General features: G+C 40.7%; 1 protein-coding gene across 2 annotated transcripts; it reads left to right on the forward strand.

Moving 5' to 3' along the window:
* The first annotated feature begins 1,447 nt into the window (after positions 1-1,447).
* LOC134334313 (bridge-like lipid transfer protein family member 2) lies at positions 1,448-21,290 on the forward strand. 2 transcript variants are annotated; one of them, XM_063016559.1, is made up of 39 exons: positions 1,448-1,536; positions 2,475-2,601; positions 3,214-3,263; positions 3,538-3,679; positions 3,758-3,876; positions 3,974-4,034; positions 4,198-4,390; positions 4,576-4,699; positions 4,831-4,955; positions 5,042-5,109; positions 5,217-5,353; positions 5,728-5,846; positions 6,660-6,835; positions 7,785-8,055; positions 8,179-8,384; positions 8,466-9,507; positions 9,743-9,934; positions 10,021-10,223; positions 10,578-10,696; positions 10,779-11,002; positions 11,204-11,394; positions 11,748-11,847; positions 11,937-12,136; positions 12,788-13,085; positions 13,232-13,389; positions 13,500-13,706; positions 13,907-14,006; positions 14,299-14,481; positions 14,579-14,700; positions 14,903-15,058; positions 15,506-15,627; positions 16,029-16,209; positions 16,309-16,395; positions 17,142-17,252; positions 17,642-17,777; positions 18,068-18,189; positions 18,303-18,404; positions 18,511-18,645; positions 18,863-21,290. In XM_063016559.1, the coding sequence occupies exons 1-39, from the start codon at positions 1,469-1,471 to the stop codon at positions 19,046-19,048; spliced, it is 6,663 nt and encodes a 2,220-aa protein (XP_062872629.1). In that variant the 5' UTR covers positions 1,448-1,468; the 3' UTR covers positions 19,049-21,290. The 2 variants fall into 2 exon arrangements, with proteins under 2 accessions (XP_062872629.1, XP_062872628.1); XM_063016558.1 differs by having other exon boundaries at positions 4,201-4,390.
* Positions 21,291-22,757: the final 1,467 nt, after the last annotated feature.

Genomic DNA, 22,757 nt, shown 5'->3' on the forward strand with positions numbered 1-22,757 from the left:
AGGAAAAGCAATAAAGAATATATTTATAGCCTGATAAAGCTTAAGAGGGTTCATGCCATGAAGAATGGGATAAACTGCCCAAATCCGGGTGTGCAAAACTTGGAAAGATCCAAGAAGACTTGCAACCATAATTGCTTCCAATGGAGCATCTACAAACTATTAAATGACGGGTCTAAATACGTTTGTGAATAACAGATTTCAGTTTTGATTTCTAATAAAATCTATTATTTTTACTATTATTATTATTCATTAACTCATTTATCAGACACATCTCACTGAATTATTAAATAGTGCAATCTATGTGAAGGCATACATTGTTTATTTTAATTGTAAACTGGATTTTTTACGTGCCTGAGAAATATCGGTTGCCATGAAAATATTGGTTTTCATTGACTGACAATTCTAAGAGGATCTGGCACATCTAATCAATATTTCACTTCATTCCATCACCTCTATTTTTGTATTGTAATCTGATATGCTTGTATTTATAATACACTTTCTTGTGTGACTGATGTTTTGAAGCTACATTCTGTTGTACATAAAACAAACACAATCTTAACGTTTCTGCCTTCACGCTTCACGAGTAATCGACTTCGCCTCAACCAGCATACTTCCGTACTAAACAGTAAGTCAAACCTGAAGCAGCGCTGTGTACGGTGCTCTAATTTAGCATACTATGTAGTAAGCTAGTATGGTAGTATGCATTTAGAAACAGTACGTCAGAGAACTGTTTAGTATTGTAGTATGCGGTTATGCGTGGCTAAAATGTAAGTGCTTGTTAGTTAAGGATGAAATATTTGAAAAAGCAGTGTTTGTTTAGTTATTTATCGTTGTGTTATGCGAAGTGGTAAATTAATGTCTGGGAATTTTTATTAACACGTTAAAACAGTTTAAAAACTTCAGCTGTCAAAGTCGGAGCTAGTCGAGTTAGCCTAAACAGTTATTTGGCTAGCTTAGCTTAGTTCGCTAAGTAACTGTGCTGTAAATTTACTTCCTTGGTTTGAATTTTTCTGAGATATTTATTTAGATGTATGGAAACTTCTGACCGACTAAAAGTTTTAGTTTTGGGCTGCTAACTGTTAGTTTGAATGCTAATGACAGCGGTTTGTCAGTTAGCGCTCGGTGGCTAACCCAGTCTCCGCTGCAGTTACCTGTAGCTCAGCAGTAAGAGCTGCTCTGTTAATGCATCATATGACACTTACGATGCCAATAAACAGGTCTTGTTGTGCGGTGGAATAAAGTATTTTTAGCTAAACACGTCGATTTGGCTGTTAGGAATAATAAAATTAGTGCTGTCTGCTTGGGTGAACACAACCCTGTGTAGAACAGTAATAAAGGACATATTTTGATGGAGAAATAAACATTGTTTGTCTTTGACAGGTGCTTTATTATCACAGATCGCCTGTTTGCAGCTGTATGATGATCCATGGTGATCAGCTGAATTCAAAACTTGCTCCTGTGCAGCACAATGACTGCCCTGCTGATGGCCATTCTACTGCTTTTGTTTCTTGGAATCGTTTGTATCTTGATTTTCAGGTAAGGTGATATGATTGTTCTCTTAAGTGCTGTTATTACGACTGTTACTTGATTCAGGGTTAACAAACTCTAGTCCTGAAAAGTCTCATTATCATAAGAGAGTATAACATCTTCATTATCAATTGACTACAGCACATTTTCAAATACATGCAGTATCAAGTAATCTGACAGACATTTGGCAGGTTGATGAGTTGTGTGAGATCAAAACTATCCTTGCCATTACATGGGGTGTGAATACTTTTTAAATACTATTTTTAATTTGAGTAAAATGGCATATGTTCTCTACTTTTTTGTATTCTTTTTAAGTTGTAACAAGTCCAAAAATAAGCACAGATGTAGGGCAACATGCAAGTCAGAAGTGAGACGCCTTGCTTATAATCTAAAAGCCAAACTATGCAGACTGTGTTTTACAAGCTACATAAAACGATATGAATAGTTATGTTGGTAACATTACACAAGCGCTGAAGCTTGTGTCAACTTCTAAGGCTTTATCACTATCCAGTTAGGAATAGAAAGTCTTTTAGTTTAAAATGTTAATATACAAAGTACAATGTGATCTCTACTTTGTATATGCTTCACTGCACTATTCCTAATCCTGGTCATTTTTCCTACTGCCACCAGGTTATCTTTAAGGTTATCTTAATAGAAGCAGCACTGCCTCAGCATTTTCAAACCCGTGCTGTTTAGCATTAAAGCCCTATAGCCCTCGAAAACTGAGTTTGACACATTTTGCTTAGAGTCTGTGAACTGCTTTGAACTTTTGGCCCAACACCTTCTGTTCAACCTGAGTATCATGTGACCACATTAATGAGTAACATTACAGTTTCAGCCAAGCAACATTTAAATACATCTTGCATCCTCAAAATCTTTCACCTGTCTCATAAGAAAAAAAAACAACAGGAAAACACATCTAACTTATTCTTTTGGTTTGCATTCAGATGGCTCTGCTGCAGGTTGACAGTGCGATTCTTCCACAATGTTCTGAACCTTGAGCTGAAAATAAAATCAGTCGGCCTCTTTTCAATCAAAGGAATCAGCATCCAGTTTCCTTCTCAACATACACTGGTGGGTGAGCTTTCTGACATTTTATGTGGTGTACGCACACCACTTCACATATCTTCTTATTTCATCTTTGCACATGCAACCCCTGTATGGTGTAGATGATGCAGATTGCACATTGTGCTTTTTGTGACAGGGCCATGGTTAAACTGCAAGCTTAAAGAGCATGACAGTACATGTATCATGTTATTTACATTTATGTATGCCAGTGATAGCTCAGTGGTTAAGGTACTGGACTAGCAAACAGAAGGTTGCCGGTTCAAGCCCCGCCACCACTAAGTTGCCACTGTTGGGTCCCTGAGCAAGGCCCCTAACCCTCAATTGCTCATCGTGTTCCGCTCATTGTGTAAGTCGCTTTGGATAAAAGTGTCTGCTAAATGCTGAAAATGTAAATGTATGCGCATCATACTTCATCATATTGGAATTTTGTCTATCAAGTTGCGTTCAATCTTTTGTTTCTATTACTGCTTATAATCTTTCTTGATTTTTGAAGATGATCTTAAATATATTTTAAATGGCACTGACATTGCATAGACATCTATTATGCTAGCCCATCAAAAAGCAGTGGTAAAACATGAAAAGGAAATTAAAAAAAACCTGTTTGTTTGTTTCTGATAGGAAATACACAGAATATGGATTTCAAGCAAACTGATTAACCAAGACTTGCCGTAAGTATTAATCAGCATGAATGGTTTATTCTGAGACATTTGTATAGTGTTAAAAAATGCATCATAATCCACCTATTTTAACACAGATTGAGTATTTGCACTGTTTAATTTGTGTGTGTAAATATATATACAAATATATCACAGAAATAATAACACTTTTTAATGGTTTGGGAACTGAGGATGCTATTTGTTAAGTGAAAGACTTGGGCTGCTCAACAGTCTGGTTGCTGTTGTCTCATTTTCAAATATCCCTTCTTTGTTTGCTGTTCTCCAGGCGATATTTAGCGTTATGTGTGGGTGACACACGAGTACGGATTGACCTAAAAGAGCCCCTCAGGCTTCAGGTGCCCCAAAATCATGAAGGAAGTCCTCGCCAGGCACCACTCAGCCCCTCCACCCTGCGCTTTCTATCCCAGGTACTTTGCATTGATGTATTTTTTCTCCTGTGCAGTTCTCTCCGTGCTTTATTTGCATAATACTTTTCTCCTTTTCAGTTACTGTCCCTTCACATGAGCTCCATGAACGTCATGGTGCTAAACCTGCCACTGCCAGAATCGCTCTGGCACATGACAAGCACAGGCATCACTTTACTGCTTGATCACCAGAGCAAGAGGTGCAGACGCCTTTCTTACTGCACATCATTTAACACAAATTTCTTATTTTTAAATGGTGCAAATCTTGCTAGTTTGAATGTTGTGCTTTTTTTATAGCTTGGCCTGGGACTTTACAGTAGGACAGCTCAGTAGTAAAGTTCTAAAAAGCAGTAGACTGGTATGTATGTGTTTATTATTTATTAATGTATTAGGATAAGTTTTCTGACCACGATAGCTCGGTTCCTGCTCTAAAGTGTGTTTTATTTGTTATTTAAGTATTATTGTCATTATCATTGTACACTTATGGATATGTATCGGGTTTGTGACGTTACCCTAATCAGCAGGACACATGTCTGGCTGAGGTGTCTCTAGCATTGGCTGTAAGCGGTGACGTTAGTCTCCCTGACCTGCGCCCTGGTCAGCTAACACTAAATGTGAGGACTCTGCTGGCAGAGCTTCACGAGGGACTGTTCCTTTCTCAGCTTCTGTTTCCAAAATCATCATCTGTTCCAGAGGCCAGCCTTACTTCAACAGGTAAGACTACATCTGAAATTGCTGATCTTGTGGATAGCCTTTCATGAAAAGAAGAGGCTTGACCATAAAATTCACATTAATATTGATGTTTTGGAAATTTGATGTCCAAGAAGCTATTGGACAGGATTCTACATTCTTTATGTCATAGAGTGTAGTACAAGGTTTCTTTAATTTTCATTTTCTAGAGCTTATCGAAGGTCAGTCTATACAGGTGAATGCAATCGAGAAGATTCACAGAATGATTCCCCGAAAGGTCAATGTGGATTTTGAGAACACTAACATTACACTGTCAATGCACAGCCAGAAGCGGTGAGTGAATAGATTCAATGTCAGTGACGATATACGTAAAACAAATGCTTAATAGAAGAATTGCTTAATATTTTGATATTGTTGCAGTGCAACGTTTTATTTATTTATTTATTTATTATTTGCTTTTTTAGGCATCTAAACTGGACATTAAAATCTTTAAAGATGGGCTACGATCAGAATGATGAGCAGCCACCTTTGAAGGCCTTTTTTCCAGAGTTTAATTTTCCCTGCAGCAGCCTGGAGCTCCTGCTAGAGGGTGAGCACAGCTAAAAGATGAACACCTCACCCCTCCCCGTTAAATCATTATTTTAAAAAAATGCTATTCTTTCTTTGTTTCTTCAGATGGACTCCTTCTCTCACAGAGCAGACAGAGGATCATATGCTTAAACACGCTTAAAACTCAGCTGCAGGTAAACCGTTCTATGCACGGTCAATCCGGTTCATTATTTTTACCTCCCCAAATGTACATGTGACCATTTTAATTGCTTTCTAAGCCATGGTTCTGTCTACCTTGAAGGTAACTTCAGTGGATGTCTGCAGCTCGGTGACCATCAGCACCTGTATCGTTCACTACCGCCAGCAGGAGTTCTCTCACTGGCTAGATCTCTTCTCGAGGGAACAGTCCACTCGCAGAAACTCCACTCAAAGAAAGAAGTAGGACATTAAAACAAAAATATGAATGTTATTATGAAAAACGCCACAGCTGTATTTCAGTTGCAGGCACCTGTGACGTTAAACACATACTTATAGAATGCCCCAAATACACCAAGGAGAGACAACAGGCACACATGCCTGGAACCATAAAATAAATTCTTACACAAGACAACACAAGAACAGTTTTAACCTACCATGCAGCCATAAAAATAAATATAAAATAGCCAGAATTATAAAGACAAGATAATAAGCAGACATAAAATGACACATACGTGTTAAACATGGCATTAAAATCCAAATAAATAAGTAAACATTTCAGTTGCAGGTTGTAACATTATATGTGATAACACTAATTTTGATATTTATTTCTGCAGACACTTCCCTCTCCCAGATGTTCCTGTAAGGATTAGCTCTTCAGTGTCTAATGTTAACGTGTCCGTTCAGCTGGGAGACACTCCACCCTTTGCTCTCGGTTTCATCTCTGCTAATACAGGTATACCAATACAGGTGACACACTGCCCTACAATGCATGGAGTCGTGTAGCAGTGATGCCTGTTAACAGGAGCGCCATTCATTGTACTTCTGGACTAATCGTAGTTCTTGGATTGAATCCCTTTCTCAAACAAATAAAAGTCAGCGTAATTAGATAAGACTATTGTAAAGTGGCTGACTGTTGCTGGGTGGAGCATATTAACCAACAACAATTTGTCAGAGAAGGGCGGCACACTGGTGCAGCAGGTTGCGTGAGTGCCACATGACACCAGTAACCTTGTAATCTTTAAGTCTCGGTTCAAACCTCGAGTCCTGGCATGTTTGAGAAGTGTCCACATGCATCATTTTTACTACCTCACAAAACATGGCCAGCAGCTTTGTAATGACTTTAGGTGTTCTGTAATGGACAAATTCAGTCTAATTTAAATGTATCTGTTTTGCGCTTTTACAATGGACACTTTACAAATTCCAGGACCGGAAACCTCCCATGAATAAGCAGAGTGCAACAATGGAAAAGCCCCATACATATTATATACATACAAGGAAGAAACCAGACTTAACAGGGACCTCCGTTCTCCTTGGGTGGCCAAGAGGATACATTAGATTTAGATTTAGAATTAGATTAATTAAACTAAATATGTAAAAATAAAGTCGTTTCCAACAAAAGCTCCAATAAGTAAATGGACTGTTTTCATGCCTTGTGTCACAACACTGATCTGAGTGAAGCAGTTATTATAAAATTAATTAATAATTCATTACAGAATTTTCCAATAGTTTTCTGTTTTAAATAGTAAGTGTTGCTGTTTTCACACAGAGCTGCTGCATTCTGTGGATACCAGTAAAATAGAGGAAAGTGACCAGAGTTGGAATCTCTCCCTTGATCATTTCTGGTGGAGGGTGGGCCAAGGCTCCCATATCCAGCAAGCACCACACCCTCCTGGCAAACATGTATGGGGGGAGGCCCTCATCCTGGACAGTTTTACACTGAAGGTAAAAAAAAAACATTTTACACATTTAATTGCTTATCTATTTTTGTTTGTTTATTGTACATATGATTATCTGAAACTGTCAGTACTGCCCCCAGTAAGGTCTTTGTTTTTCTGTGAGAGTGGAAAGCTACTTCAGCTGTTTTACTGCAGCTAAAAGGTTGGTAGCACAGCAGTCTAATGTGCTGGACCACCCTGACAGTTAAATTTTTCTTAAGTTGGAAAGGCACACGCATTTACACGCATTTGCGATGTATGAACGGAAAAAGTCCAGGCAACTGTCTGTGGATCTCCTGGATCAAAATGGGGTGATATGTATAGCTTTAAGTGTTCCCAGGACCACTGTAGTTCTAATCCATTTGAAATTAAAAAAGCTTGGCACAACCTTGACTCTTCCTAAAGCTGGTCGTTCAGACAGAAGGGCAGGGGATATAAACAAATCTATGGGTCACTCTGAAAGAACTCCAGAAGTGTGGGTAGAAGTAGAACTTACTGGACGAATAATCTGCATTGTGCTGCATAAATCAGTCCTTTATGGCAGAGTGGCAAGAGTGGCCCACTTGGAGTTTGGTGGACAGCATGTAAAGGACTTTGGCAACCTGAGGAAAAAGACATTGTCTGGTCTGATTAGATAAAAATTGACTCCTGACAGGAGTATTCCTGCTCTGTGGCCAGTGTTTCCCAGTGAAAATGCAGCGGCCCTTACCGGGATTAGGCATTTGACTGAAATGTTGTACTGTAAAAGTATTGTATATGTTCTCCGAAACCATGTGCTCAGTGCTTTCAGAAACTTCGTCTTCAGACTTTCAAATTCAAACTTATTCAAAACTGTATTTTGCCCTTAGGGATTTATGTAAGTTTACATTATGGATGTGTTAAATCATATGCAAATGTCATGACAGTACGAAGTTGTTGAAATTACTTATCTCTTGTGTATCTGTTTGATTTGCCAGGGCACCTTCAGTAATCTCCAGAGTGTAGATTCCACCTCTGCTGCTAGTGTCTGTGTGGAGTCCAATCTGCAGGGCCTGCAGGTGGAGATATCCGAGACCTGCGCTCAGTGCCTGTCTCGCCTAATCTCTTTTCTAAAACCGGCCAATGCTCAGCAATCCCTTCCTTCCACACCTTCCATCACACAAGAGTCAACATCTGGCCTACCTTTAGTGTTGAAACTTCAGCTCCACCTGCAGGAGGTCAATGTTTTTACGCTTTCTAATGTAGCAGGTGTGTAATACCGGATGCTCTCATGTTCTACACTTAGCGGTTGCCTGATGACATTTTGGTGAAAGTGCCACAAATGGTTGCTCTCTTGTAATTCTTGCCCCTTTTTCTGACTTCCCCTTGTAGGAGCTGTGGCGTTGCGGGTGGATTCGGTAGATACCTGTAGCTCTGAGGGCAGTTTGCAGGTATCAGTGAAAGGTGTAGCTTTGACTATTCTGAAGCTGCTTAGTGAGAGCACTGAGCCCTGCCTCCCTGCACATGAGGCAATCGGTCCTATTCTCAAGCTCAACAGTCTCACTGTGGCCTATAAGAAGAGCAGCGGCACGCTGGAGGTACCTCAGGCCACGTGTCAATTTCTGATTGTTGAAACTATTATAGTTCACTTATTAATGACTTATTTATATTATTTACAGCTTCACTGTGAGGACAATTTACAGCTTCAGTGGACACCTTCTGATCACATGTTCCTTTACCAGCATGCATGTGAGAGCGGCAATTCCTGGAACTCTCTGTGCACAACACTAGACATAAAACAGAAGGACTCCGATTCAGCCTCTTTATCAGCCTCTGCTTTAAAAAGCTTCAGCATACATGTCAGTTTTGCACACACACAGCTCTCTGCCTATATCACTGAGAAGAACTTCATCATTGTACGCCTTGATGCCCTGTCCATTTCCAAGCAGCTCGGAAGCACTCGCATCAAGTCTCCTCGTCTGGTGTTTAACTTTGACGGAAACGATATCTTCACTTTCTCCGAGCCTGAGCTGAACATGCTGGATGAATCAGAAGAACTGCAGCACCACCGTGCTCGCTTTCCTTTTCTGACCACCTCCCACAACTGCACGTGGCTCTTTTCCTGCCCAGTGCTCTCTGTGGAGTTTCCATACCAGTACGACTTCTCCATCACTTTTGATAAAACTGTGAGCACCCAGAAATGGCTCAAGAGCCTCCACAGGCCTGCTTCCATCCAGCCAGAGCGCCTGCCCCCAGACGTCCTCATCCACATAGGCCAGTTCTCGTTTATCTTCCTGGATGACGTGTTTGAGATCAAGCTACGTGACAACTACGAGCTAATGAAGGACGAGAGCAAGGAGAGCGCGAAGCGCTTGCAGTTGCTGGACCGCAAAGTAGCCGAGTTGCGCCGCCAGCATGGAGAGCTGCTCCCAGCTAGAAAGATCGAAGAGCTCTATGCCTCTCTGGAGCGCAAGCACATCGAGATCTACATTCAGCGCTCGCGCCGCCTCTACGCCAGCACGCCCATGCGCAAGGCACTGCTCACTTGGAGTGTGACGAAGTTGGAGCTTGTGGCGCTGGCTGATCACTCACTGCATGGACACGAACGTGTTCGCCAGGTGCTCTGTGAGATCGACAGCGTCAGCCCTTTTCCCAGGGACGGCCTGCCTCTAGTGGTGCAGTGGTGCCGTGCCGTCACATTCAAGATCAGTACATTTTTGGGTGAGAGGTTTTAGCCATTTTAGCCATATTTTAATTATTACAATTTATCTTGCTTTCTTGATTCATTTTAAAAGGAAGCTAAGTAAGTTATAAGCTCATGTGGTAAGCACTACGCTGCTGGTAACAGAGTTTTAATCACGGTTTGGGCTTACAAATACAAAAGGCATACAATGTTTTACTGCTGTACTTAAAAAAATTCAGCTATTAATCAATCTGTTGCTTTCATTTGTCTTAGTGAGAATCCGAGACTACCCTCGTTACCTGTTTGAGATTAGGGATTGGGAGCTGTCGGGACGGCTTATAGGAACAGAACAGGATGGGCAGGTGCGTGGACGACGCAAGGAGGTGGTTCAGCTCGGCCAACCCTGGGGAGATGTGACTGTGTACCGGAACATTCCTCCTCTCAAATTCTACTATGACCTCACCTGTGAGCCTTCTCATTCTACAATATACTTAAGACTATTTGGGAAAAACGTATTTATATCTATATCTATATTTTTCTTGTGTGTGTAGCAAACATATCGCTCTACACCATTGTGTGGGGACCGTGCTGGGACCCGGCCTGGACTTTAATCGGCCAGGCAGTGGATTTACTGACCAAGCCTACTGCTGACCCCTCCCCTCTTCTGACCTGGTGGGATAAGAGCAGATTGCTCCTACATGGACGCTGGCAGATGGACATTGAACAGGCCAACCTGCACCAGCTTGCCACTGAGGTACTTGTGCTTACTTACCAGTTCTCCAAGATAGTTTTGTGTAGCAAAGCAGATAAACTTCTCCAGCTATCAGGATCTCCTCAGACACTAATAAATGCCCAAGAAAACAGGTTTAGGTGAATTTGAGATTGAGATTGGGATAGTGGGTTGACTAATTGGTTGGTAATGCTGGTGAGGTGGATCCTAGGATGAGTCCTGAGTGTACATAAAACAGAGATCTTAGGTTTCTTTCTTTTTTATGGCTTTGAAGGAAAATAATGACCCAATAATAACCCAGGGTGACAGTTCCTCTTAAGCACAGTTCTTTGCTCATCAAGAGCTATTTTAAACTACTCTCCTACTGTATCTTTGCAGGACCCTTATAACACTACAGAAAACATGCACTGGGAGTGGAACAAGCTCAACTTTGACTGGAATCCTGGACAGTTTGTCTTTAAGGGTGACTTGGATGTCAACGTTAGAACAGCCTCAAAGTATGTGCCACTTTTTTTTGAAGATGAAACATGGACATCCTTATTAATATCCAAACTGAAAAAATTTCTTTTTTTTTTATAGGTATGATGATATCTGTTTCCTGCACCTTCCCAACCTTTGTATGACCCTGGACCTGCAGTGGCTTTGCCACGGTAACCCACACGACCACCACTCCGTCACTCTTTGCTCTGCAGAAAGTGTGTCCGACGTCACTTCGGTACAGCCACATGACTCCTACCGGGCCTTTCGTTCAGAAAACCTCAATCTGTCCATTACAATGGATCTAAACCAGCCCGGAGGCGCAGGTTTCTGAACCGTTTTTACTCTCAACATTTATTTCTTAAGCATATGCAATTACTTCTTATTAAGAATTAAGGATTCGTGTAGCCAAGTGACATTCAAACAAGCATCCAACCAGATATTTTGGCTTACTAACCGCACTACATGTAGTCTTATTGCTCATAATACATTTATTGTTTATATGTGGTGTGCCCGTTTGCCCTTAGAGCCCAGCCAGCCTAGAATCCTTTTGTATAGCAGCACTCTGCGCTGGATGCAAAACTTCTGGGCCACCTGGACCAGCGTGTCACGGCCGATCTGCAGGGGAACGTTATTCCACAGCCTTCGACCCATTCGCAAGAAACTCGGACAGCACTACAAACAGCTGTCCTACACTGCAGAATTCCCTCAGCTGCAGGTTAGGAAGCTGCATATTTTGTACACACTTACACCTGCCCACATGAACAAGGTTTGAAGTTGATTTTATGATGATTAAATCTATCTTGACAGTAACAATGTAAAATTGAGCATTGGCCTTACTTTAGGAACTGTGCCAAGAAAATGTGTCAGCCAGAATTGTGTTTTACCATTGATTCTGGGTAAACCAGTCCCGCCACAACCCCGACCAGGGTAAAGTGGTGGGAAAAGATTAAATAAAATTGGATAATGTACTGTAAGCATAATGCACAAAGAATTGCACTAATGCTGTTGGCCCACTCCTGTTAAGCGGAGGATTTGCTCCTGATTTCTGAGGATTTTGGCATTTTGTAGGTTCATTACTGGGCATCGTTCGCTCAGCAGAGGGGCATTCAGCTGGAGTGCAGTAAGGGCCACATCTTCACCCGGGGAGCACAGAGGCTCATTCCACAGGGTGAGAACAAACCCACATCTCTGCATTTCCTCCACAGCCAATTTCTGCAGTGTGTGAATAAGCGTGTATGTGTTTTTGTGTTGCACCAGCTGGCACAGTAATGAGGAGGCTGATCTCTGAGTGGAACGTGACTCAGATGGTAAGCGAACTTTCTCTGGTCACTGTGCACCTGATGTCCTCCAGCTCTGATGAGGCGGCCGACCCCCAGATTAACGCACAGGTGCAGAAGACCCATCTACTCAGCCTGTCCTCGCTCAGCTATCAGAGGCAAAGCAACCGCATCGAGGAGGTGAGAGTACTTGTACACCATCTCTGCCACATGGGTATCCTCATTAGCATTGATGTGACTAATTACTTGATGTCTCTGTATATAACCTGATGAGCCAAAACATTAGTACAATACCAAATAAGTTGTTATTATTGCAGCAATAATGAGAAATCCCTTTGACCATCTCTCCCGACATACACAGCCAATCATCTTTGCTAGTCAATAGTACTAACACTTCAAAAGAAACCTCCAGATTTTACTGTTTATTTACTGCAAATTTCATTCATTTTAATCACTATGTGGGTTGAAGTTGATTCTGTATGCATAGGTCGCTGAGGATCAACAAGACAGGCGTCCATACAAACATAATTGGCTGTGTCTTGAGGGGATATGGTCGATTGGGCTACTCATTTCTGCTTTAATTGTGGCCTCAGCCTTTGACCCTAGAAATGCTAATTCATGTCATAGACTATATGTTTCATTTATAAGCTTGTGGTACAACACTTGATTTTTCATTCCTCTGTCCAATCAAAAATAGAATTTAAACAAAGGTGCATTGTTTTTTAATAGATAAAGTATTTTTTCATGAAATTATGAAATCAGATATTGCTAATCAGATGTGGATTATTATTATTACAGTCTTATTTAAGAATTTACTCCTATGTCGAACAGGAAGTGGGTTCAAAAGATGAGTTTAACGCCTCCTACACACACAAGCTGTGCCTGGTGGATTTGCGTGCCTCCTGGACCACCACCAACAGGAACATCGCCTTTGGTCTGTATGACGGCTACAAAAAGGCATCCGTGCTGAAGAGAAACCTCTCAACAGAGGCACTGAAAGGCCTGAGGATTGACGCACAACTGCAGGCTAAGAAGCTGAAGCGCTCTATGTCCAATTACACTCCCAATGCTGCTCTGTCTACCCCTGTCGTACCCATTACCAGTCGAACTGAGAAGAGCCAGAATGAAGGTGCATATTCCTTTTATTTAAACCTAATTTTGAATGAATGCTTATCGTTTTAGAATAGAATGTCTCAACAAACTCGGGGTCAAGTGTTCACATATTTTGGGGTCATACTTAACTCCAAGTTGGCTTAATCGTCTGTTCTGCTAAAGGTACATCAATGCTGCAGAAGCTCATCGAGGAGACTGATAAGTTTGTGGTGTTCTCTGAGGAGGAGGCAGGAGTGAGCGACCAGCTGAGCGGGATCGCTGCGTGCCAAACTGACGACGTGTACAACCGCAACTGGTGCATCGAGCTTGTTAACTGTCAGGTAGAAACCAAAGGTCCACTCCTTCTAACCAAATATTTTTTTAGTTTTTTTTGTCTTAATTCGATTCTGATCTCCTTGTTGTGTGGTCCTTTTTATCGATTTGTGTTTAGATGATGCTGCGAGGCACCGAGACGACAGGGTGCGTGCTCGTTTCTGCTGCAAAAGCTCAGCTACTGCAATGTGAGCATCACCCAGCCTGGTACAACGATACTCTCAAACAGAAGACCACCTGGACCTGCTCGCTAGACTGCATGCAGTATTTTGCGACCATGGAGTCCAATCATTCAGAGCAAGAAGATGGGCAACTCTGGTTAGAGGTGGGCTCACTCTGCAGTCCAGACTAAACTGTTGTACTGATGCTTGAAAATAGTTCTGCTCACATACAGAAACACACACACACACACATGGGTTCAGATTTGAGAACAGTTTGCGAATCAGGGTGACTTTTAGGGTTTGAATCCTAATTCAGGCTGCACATTGTGTTAATCAAGGTGTCTTGTTTTCTCGAAACATGCAGGTAAAAAACATTGAGGAGCACAGACAGCGGAACTTGGACTCAGTGCAGGAGCTAATGGAGAGCGGGCAGGCTGTGGGCGGCATGGTCAGCACCACCACAGGTACGGTAAATCTATCTTTGTGTAATCCTACATTCCAAATATCAAGCAACAAAGCCACAGGTGAACATTTCAGTCAGCCAGCTCATTCACTTCTGGCACTCATTTGTTTTTCATTTGGCATGTAGCTTTCTCAGATCCTTTCTAAGAGACCCACATACTTTTGGCCATGTAGTGTATCATTAGGAAGCAGAACACACCTGAAAGAAGGACACAACTTCAACAAGCAGTTCTAGATTTGTATGTTTTGTTGTATTAATATTTGTAAAGGTGACTCGCTTGTTGTCTGTATTAGACTGGAACCAGCCATCCCAGGTACAGGAGACACAGCAGGTCCAGCGCATCATCTCCCGCTGCAGCTGTCGCATGTACTACATCGGCTACAGTCATGACATCGACCCGGAGCTTGCTACGCAAATCAAACCACCTGAAATACAAGACCGTCATGAAAAAGAAGATCTGCTGAAGAAGCAGGCTGGTAGGATCTACCTTTCTTCAACTAGCAAATTTTTAGTAATGCTGTGTTCTCGGATATGCATGATAAATCAAACGTGTATTTCTGTTATGCATGCTAGGTGCAGTAGACACTTTTACATTGATCCATAATGACCTTGAGATCTCCACTAACCCAGTGCAGTATGCCATGATCCTGGACATAGTCAACAACCTCCTGCTGCATGTGGAACCCAGGCGCAAGGTTAGAAAGTAAAAGTTATAATAAAAAAAATCCACTGTCCTGCATATGTTCAGTTAAATACATCAATATATAAGTTGGCTATCTGGCTAATAGAGTTTTGTTTTAAATAATGCCATTATATCTTTGAAAATATGTGCTGTGTCCTAAATCATATACTACACATTTTTGAAACAGAATTTCTAATCTGCAATGGCCTTTACAGGAGCACAGTGAGAAGAAGCAGCGGGTGCGCTTCCAGCTTGAGATCTCCAGCAACCCAGAGGAGCAGCGCAGCAGTATTCTGCACCTACAAGAGGCTGTGCGTCAGCATGTGGCTCAGATCCGCCGCCTTGAGAAGCAAATCTACTCTAACATCAGGGTTAGTGTCCTAGCAGGAAGATCTGTATGTTTCTCATGTTCTTCTTAGAGCTCAAAGAGGACAAGCATCAGGTTGTTTTCTGTACTGTCATTCAGGTGGAAGAATTAATGTTTCCTGACAGACCTAAGTGAGGTCTCTTCTGATTTTCAGCTGACTGATAAACATTAATGAAATATCTGTACTTTTCGTTGTTCTTACCTATATTGCCGTCTGACATGGTTCAGAAGAGTTTTTTTGACTGTTGTTGAGTGAACCATAAACTCCGCCCACAAACACATTAGCATTGCTCATCACTGCGTTTGTGCTACTATCACACCAACATAGGAATAAACAGTTTGTACCACTAGCTTGTTTTATTTGCTTAGTTAGATTTGCTTATATTGTGTATGGACAAAAATGATTTTTGCCTCCTGATCATGCTTTTTCTGTTTGCTTGAAACCCTGCAGTCACAGCCAGAGGAGCTGAGAGGAGACGAGCTGTCCGACATTAACCTGCGCCTGCAGAACCAGCTCAATCAAGAAAAGACTGACCTGCAGATGAAAAGCGAGGAGCTCAACATCTTAATCAGGTGAGTATATGAGACAGTGGTAGCCTAGTGGGTACCACTAGCTTTGGGCTATAAATCAGAAAAAGGTTGTGGATTTAAATCTCAGTCACTGTTGGGTTCTTGAGCAAGGCCCTTAACCCTCTCTCCTCCAGGGGTACAGTACAATCCAAACAAGCTGGGATATGCAGAAAAGGAATTTAATTGTATTGTACATGTGTATATGTATATATGACAATTAAAGGCATTCCATCTAGACATTACCTAGATACTTAGATTATTATCATATAAATGACATTGTTCAGTCATAAGCAGCAAAGAAATAGGTATAAATAATTACCAGTATTACTAACTGCTGAAGTATATAAAGAGTTTTCTTACACGTCATTCATGTTAGTCAGACTGACATAGTTTACCTTTTTTAGATGTTTTAAAGACTTTCAGCTGCAGAGGACGAATAAGCTGGAGCTGCGGAAGCCTCCGGAAGATGTGAGCGTGGTGCGGCGTACCGAAATTTACTTCGCCCAGGCTCGTTGGTGCCTCACAGAGGAGGATGGTCAGCTGGGCATTGCTGATCTCGAGCTGCAGAGGTTTATGTACAGCAAGGTGAGTTCTGTAGGGTGAAGAAGGAGGGAATTGCTTTGAGCTACTCAGTGGACATAAAAGTGGGGCATGTTATTAATTCAGGTTTTTTTTTTCCAACAGATAAACAAGTCTGATGACACAGCAGAACATCTCTTAGAACTTGGCTGGTTTACGATGAATAATCTGCTTCCCAATGCTGCTTACAAGGTACCACCAAACTGATTAAGTAGTGCCCCATTTATTAAAACACATGCATCATTTTAACTAAAGCTTTGCTGGTAGCTAGACCAGTTCTGCCACTTATAAATAAATAAATTATAAATAAATTAACTTTATGTTTACTTGCCTACTTAGGTACACATTAACTACTTGTGGCTGGTTCAGATGTTTGTGCCAATGTCTTAATATCTTAATATCGTAATATCTCTGCTTGCTTTGCTTTCTCTTGCGCAGCACTTGAGGGTATGTATGGTATTTGGTGTCAGTCGTCTGCCTCATTTCAAAGAACAAAATACATTTTGCCATTCATTGTGTGGTCAAAAACACCAACAGGAGTTACTGTATTGATTTGGATCATTATGTGCTTCATCATGGTATCATGGTCATGTTGTTTTGTTTTGTTTACTCATCTACAGTTGTATATTTTGGCCCTGCTTTACTAAGGCTACATACATGCTTGTCTTCAATTCTGATTGTGTTTATATCTGATTTTGTTTTTAAGCATATTTAAATATTGCTGTTTTAATATGCCAGTCTAAACGGATTACACTCCTAAACCAACATGCATCTTAGTAAATCATTTTAGTAAATCAGGGCCTTCGTTTTTGGTTTGTCTGGAAAAAAAAGTGTAAATCACAGGAATTAAAGCATTATTATTTCAGCATGGCTGTTCTGTAAATCTGTGTCATGATAAGCGCTGGGTGTGTTTTACTGTCTCTTTTTTTGTATTGTAGGTGGTGTTGCGTCCCCAGAGCCCCTGCCAATCAGGAAGACAGCTTGCTCTGCGGATCTTCAGCAAGGTTCGCCCCCCTGTGGGTGGGATTTCTGTCAAAGAGCATTTCGAGGTAAATTGTATTAACAAATTTTCAGGCTCTGTGCTTACATTTATCATGCAAAAAATTTTAGGCACCTTTTTTTAAGTAGTAGAACGTAAGTCACATTAGTCCACCAACTGTTTCAGTACGGTATTTACTGCACTAGTAAGTGGCCTGAGAAGTTGCGTTAGGTTTCCATGCTTTCTTTGTTGCTTTTAAAATGGAAGGACGACTGGCCTTTGCTTTGGCTGAATGAGGAAATTGTTTCCTGCTTGTTTGATACATTACTTCATAATCAAATGTTAGAAGCCACTTATACCAGAGCTTCTATGTTATGTTTAGCTGCATATGCAAGTGAAATGCTTGCATTATAGCAGTGCAACGATTCCATTCAAGTAAAACATTGTTTCATTGATTAGGTCAACGTGGTGCCACTTACCATCCAGCTGATGTACCAGTTTTTCAAAAGGATGATGGGATTTTTCTTCCCTGGAAGAAATGTTGAAGAGGAGGACGTCGGAGACGAGGAGGACAAGTTCCGGATGGTCACCACAGGTTTGACCTGTTACCTGTATAATTAGCTAATTAACTTCTCTTTTCTTAGACCTCACAACTGATATTTTAGTTTTATCTGCAAAGTTCTGATATTCTAATATCCCGCACCCCCTTCGTTTTGGTCATGTTTTTCAGAAGTGACAATATTTTTATGTGTGTGTGTTAGATTTCTGATGGCAGTTACACCGATAGCTCAAGTCGGACTATTTAGAGCTCAAGTCTTTGACAGTGACAGTGAATAGTGTGTACCAAAAAGCTCTCCCCATGCCTTTATTTTTTCTGGAATTCAGGTGTTGTGAAACCTAGACAACTATCAGAGGACTCCATTGGGGCATTTGGTCCCAGCAAAGGGGTCACACAGGGAATGAATCGCACATCTGGAGTACGGAGGTCATTTCGGAAACCACCTGAGGTATTATGGCATTTCTCCAGCGGCAGGTTTATAGCTGAAAGTATGTAAAGCTTACTTTAAGCATAAGTAATTGCCCTTAATAACAAACAATACACTGTTTGATCTCTTTCCAGCACTTTGTAGATGACATTGACAAAATGAAAGAAAGAGCTGCAATGAACAACTCTTTCATCTACATAAAAATCCCTCAGGTCCCTCTTTGTGTCAGCTATAAGGTGAGTGGTGTGCGTGTAACCCCTGATTTGTTTGATGGTTCAGTTTTTCATAGCATATCAACTTAAGGCTTAATAAAACTTTGCATTATGATCTAAACATTTGCAGGGAGAAAAGAGCAGTGTTGATTGGAAGGATCTGAACCTGGTGCTGCCCTGTTTGGAGTATCACAACAATACCTGGACATGGCTGGATTTTGCCATGGCTGTGAAGAGAGATAGTCGGAAAGCTCTGGTCGCCCAGGTACTTTTTTCTACTAAATAGAAATATAATGTATATTTATGGATATGATGGACCTTAAGATACCAAATGTTACCAAATCTTTGTTCTTCTGATCCTAAGCAATTCTTTGTACTAAACTTTATATTAACTAGATGCATTGTTTAATGTCTTGTTTAGACAATGTAAAAACCTCACAGCCTCTTCTTTTTTTCCCCTTTTACTCGTCACTGATGGACAGATGATAAAAGAGAAGCTGCGTCTGAAACCAGCCTCGGCCTCCGAGTCTCGAGGGAAGACTGTAGAAGGAAAACCAGACAGCAGCCTGCAGCAGCAGCAGAAGGAGGACGAGAAGGCCCGGATTCTGTTCGGCCTGACCAGCACTGACAAGAGCACCAGCAAGAAGCTCTTTAGCCGTAACAAGTGACTCTCCTTTACTTCGCTCACCTGAGTCCAAGTCCTCGTGTCTCTGTTTTTTAAGGCCCAGCCACAACAGAAACTTGAGTTCCGCAGACTTGAACAAACTGCGAGATTTAAGCCAAAAACGGTTGAGCTTTTCTTTTTTTTTCCACAGGTGATAAAATCATGTCTAAATTATGTTTAGACTTGTTTTGTAGATAGTAATCTGGCTGAGAAGCAGTAGTGAGTTAAGCTCTTGTGAAAAATTAAAACACAACCACATCTGGCTGAGTGTGAACCATGTAGCCAATGTGTAGTCAGGTTGGGTTGCACAGTTGTGTGTTACGCTAGTCTAATCCCAGTGCTGCCACCGGCCTGTTTGGGACACAGACAAATTTGAGGTCTGATGAAACGATTCACCTCATTGTCACTGCAACAGTGACTACTGTCTGGTTAAGGTCCCAGCACAGGTGGCTGAAGAATACTACAGTGTAACGTGTTCCTTCATGTGTGTTAAGGCTGTAGGAATCTACTACTTTATGGAAGGAATCGTACATGTCTAAATTCTTATATTTAGACAGTTCAGTAGTAAACACATACTGGTTTTTGGATTAACTGTGTATCAACATACATTGACGTACCGCTCCATTTAAGGTCAACATGGCAGAGCAGTAGTACTGTTAATCACAGAAGCAAATTTGGGGATTGCCATCAACCTGGCCAGGTGCCCACACAGGCATGATTGGCTGTGCCTGAGGTGAGGGAATGGGTTAAACTCATTGCCGTCGCACTCTTGCGACCTCCGCTGTAACTTAATATGTACTGTAGCTCTCTGTGAGAATTCATCATCTCCTATTTGGCAGCACAGGGTAGGAAGTACTAGCAGCAGGATTTCAGTAGGGATGAGGGAATTGGGAACAAATGGGGGAATAAAAAAAGGGAGATTTAAAAAAATCTAGTGTGACCGGGCCTTGAGTCTCAGGCAGCAGAGACGTTGGTGGACCATGAAGGAGAGCAAAGCACATTATAATGTCAACCACAGACTTCCTGTCCTTTTGCTTTAGTGATCCATGCTGGCTATGGATGAATACGGTTTAGCGGTGAAGTCCCTTTTGTCTCCTAGTCATGATACAGGTCAGGAAGTTGGGATCATTACACGGCTGTCCATGAAGAGGGCAGAAACCATAGGACTTAGGATATAAAATGTACACTTCTCATTTTTATTGTGTCATAACTTAAGTCACTGCACTATACGAAGTCCTAACGTATCATTATAACCATTTCAGTTCAAGTATTCTTAATGTTGTGGTAATTTCAGAACTATTATTTGTCCAGTCTAACAGAGGGTAAAGATTCTGCTTTCTGACGTCTCTCCTGCAGGCACAGGAGACACTAAATAAGTAAATTACAATGCAAGCATATTTATGCATATGGGATGGGTTGTTTGGGAAGCCAAAATGAATCAGAAATAGGTTTTACTTCAATATTATACTGTCTGTAGTATTTCAATTGTGCTGAATCTCACATTTCTTTATCTAATGCCTTGTTCACTAGAACATGCTTAAAATTTGCCTCTTTAAAGTTCACGACAACTGTAATTATGAACGAGTTGCAGGTATTTAGTATTACTGTGTCAGCTTTCAATTTACTGTACTAAACATTGTGCAATACCTTATAGCTAGGACTGATTATTCATCTGTCATTAGTAAATCATCATCTAAATTTTTTCGAAGCATTCTGTATTATCATTTTACCACTTTTGCACTTTTCATGTTTATGGATCATCTCGGTGTAACTTTTTTCCACAATGCACAGTGATTTGTTTCTATGTTGCTGTTCTTTCTGTCATATCAGGGTGTAGACTGTTCAGGCGTAATCTGATGTTAATGCTTTGTGAATTCATTTTTCATATAAAAAATCAAAGCCTCAATAAACGTCTCATATTGTTCAATGATAAAGACAACTGATAGATTCCTGGGCACCTGGGTTCACTCTGAAGATTGCTGTCTTTGTGGATTTTACGGAAATTTCCACTCTGTTTTCCTGAGTCGCAAACTAAAATTGACCCTAGGTGTGAGGAATAAGTAAAAGAATTGTGTTTGGTCTTTCTGGGATAGATTCTTGACTCAACGCAGCCCTGACCAGGATAAAGAGGTTATTGAGAATGGATAAATAAATGAGTAAATGAATGAGCTGATAAACACCCAGAATAAAATTGGTTTTGATTGAAGCATGGGTCACATAAAAGCTCTTTCTTGACAACCCACACAATTCTATTCATCTTATTAATTGGGATGCATAACTTTGTTAAACAACAGCAGACTTCTGACAGTTACCCAAAATCATTTAACACATACTTGATAATTAAAACAGGATTTTTTAACTCATCACATTAATAAACATGTTATTACACTTTTCTTCACTTCTAGGTTCAACTCAAAATCTTAATCTGGGTAAACTGTGTAAAAGCAGAAGCTGTATTGTATATTTTCGTGCTTGGACTGTAAAGGAATAATCAGTTTCTTTGATGATTGTTAAGGACACATATCTATGTGATTGACCCAAAAATTCATGTCATATCAATGCATTCATCATTTTTCTTTCATTGTTTTGCACAAGCATAAAGTACATTCAGATTTTAGTCTGATTTTTGTGCTGCATTAACACCATTTTGGAGTAGACTGATGAAATCTCAAGTTGATATTTTAACTGGCCATTAAATAGTAAAATAGCTCTTGCACACAGAAGTCAATCTTTTCATAAATAATCGTATCAGCGAATGATGCTTGGGGATTACTATCCAACTTTTAGACCTTGATCTGACCTATTTGTGAGAGCAAAGACAAATCCAAATGGGAGCAGCCTTAATAGGGCAGAAAATTAAAAACCAGATAAAGCATCATTATTAATGTCTTTAATTAGGTATCTGGAAAAAAAATCCCACAGCCCCCTTGGACTTGGCTAAATATAACATTATCTCTTTGTGCTTCTCCCTGGAGGTCCCTCCCAGACCCCGTCTATAGAGAGATGATAGCACCAGTTCCTGCATGTGTAGATTGACCTATGTGTAGTCTGCAGTCATCAGGTTCACCACCTGTTCAACAAATAGTCAGTTTGTACTGTTCTGACTTGTATACATTTGGGATGTTTTAAAAACTGCAATAAAAACAAGACTGTGAGTTGTTCATTCTCTCCAACCTTTATTCAACTGCCTAAAGTACAAAGAAAAGACAGCCTATGTTTTTACTGACCATCTTGATTGTATTTTTATATATGAACAACACATTCAAAAGCATTTAATCACTGTCATTAATCACCTTTCCTATTAATTAATTAATTAACACTTTTTAATCATTTGGGAACTGAGGACACTAATTTTTGCCTCAAGCATTCATGCTAAAGACTTCTCCTACTCAACAGTCCATATTCACCATAGTCGGATTCTTCTCTTACTGAAGCATCATACATTTTAAAAGGAGACAGTAGTTTTCCAAAGTGCTCCTGAGCCCTGAGTAAATTCAGCAGTGGGTTCCAGCCTTGCCCTACACAGAATAAGATTTCTGTTTCCATAGTATTTTCATAATATTATGTATGGTAGATGGTGAAGGACGTACATGATGTGCAATCTTGCATTAAGAATTATTGACATTTAAACTGATTGACAATTCATTAACTAAGTTGGTACAAAGCAGTGAGCCACGACCCATCTTTTTGAGTGGACCCACCTTTTATATCCT

This window comes from Trichomycterus rosablanca, chromosome 20, assembly GCF_030014385.1.
Source record: "Trichomycterus rosablanca isolate fTriRos1 chromosome 20, fTriRos1.hap1, whole genome shotgun sequence".
NCBI classification, from domain to species: Eukaryota; Metazoa; Chordata; class Actinopteri; order Siluriformes; family Trichomycteridae; genus Trichomycterus; species Trichomycterus rosablanca.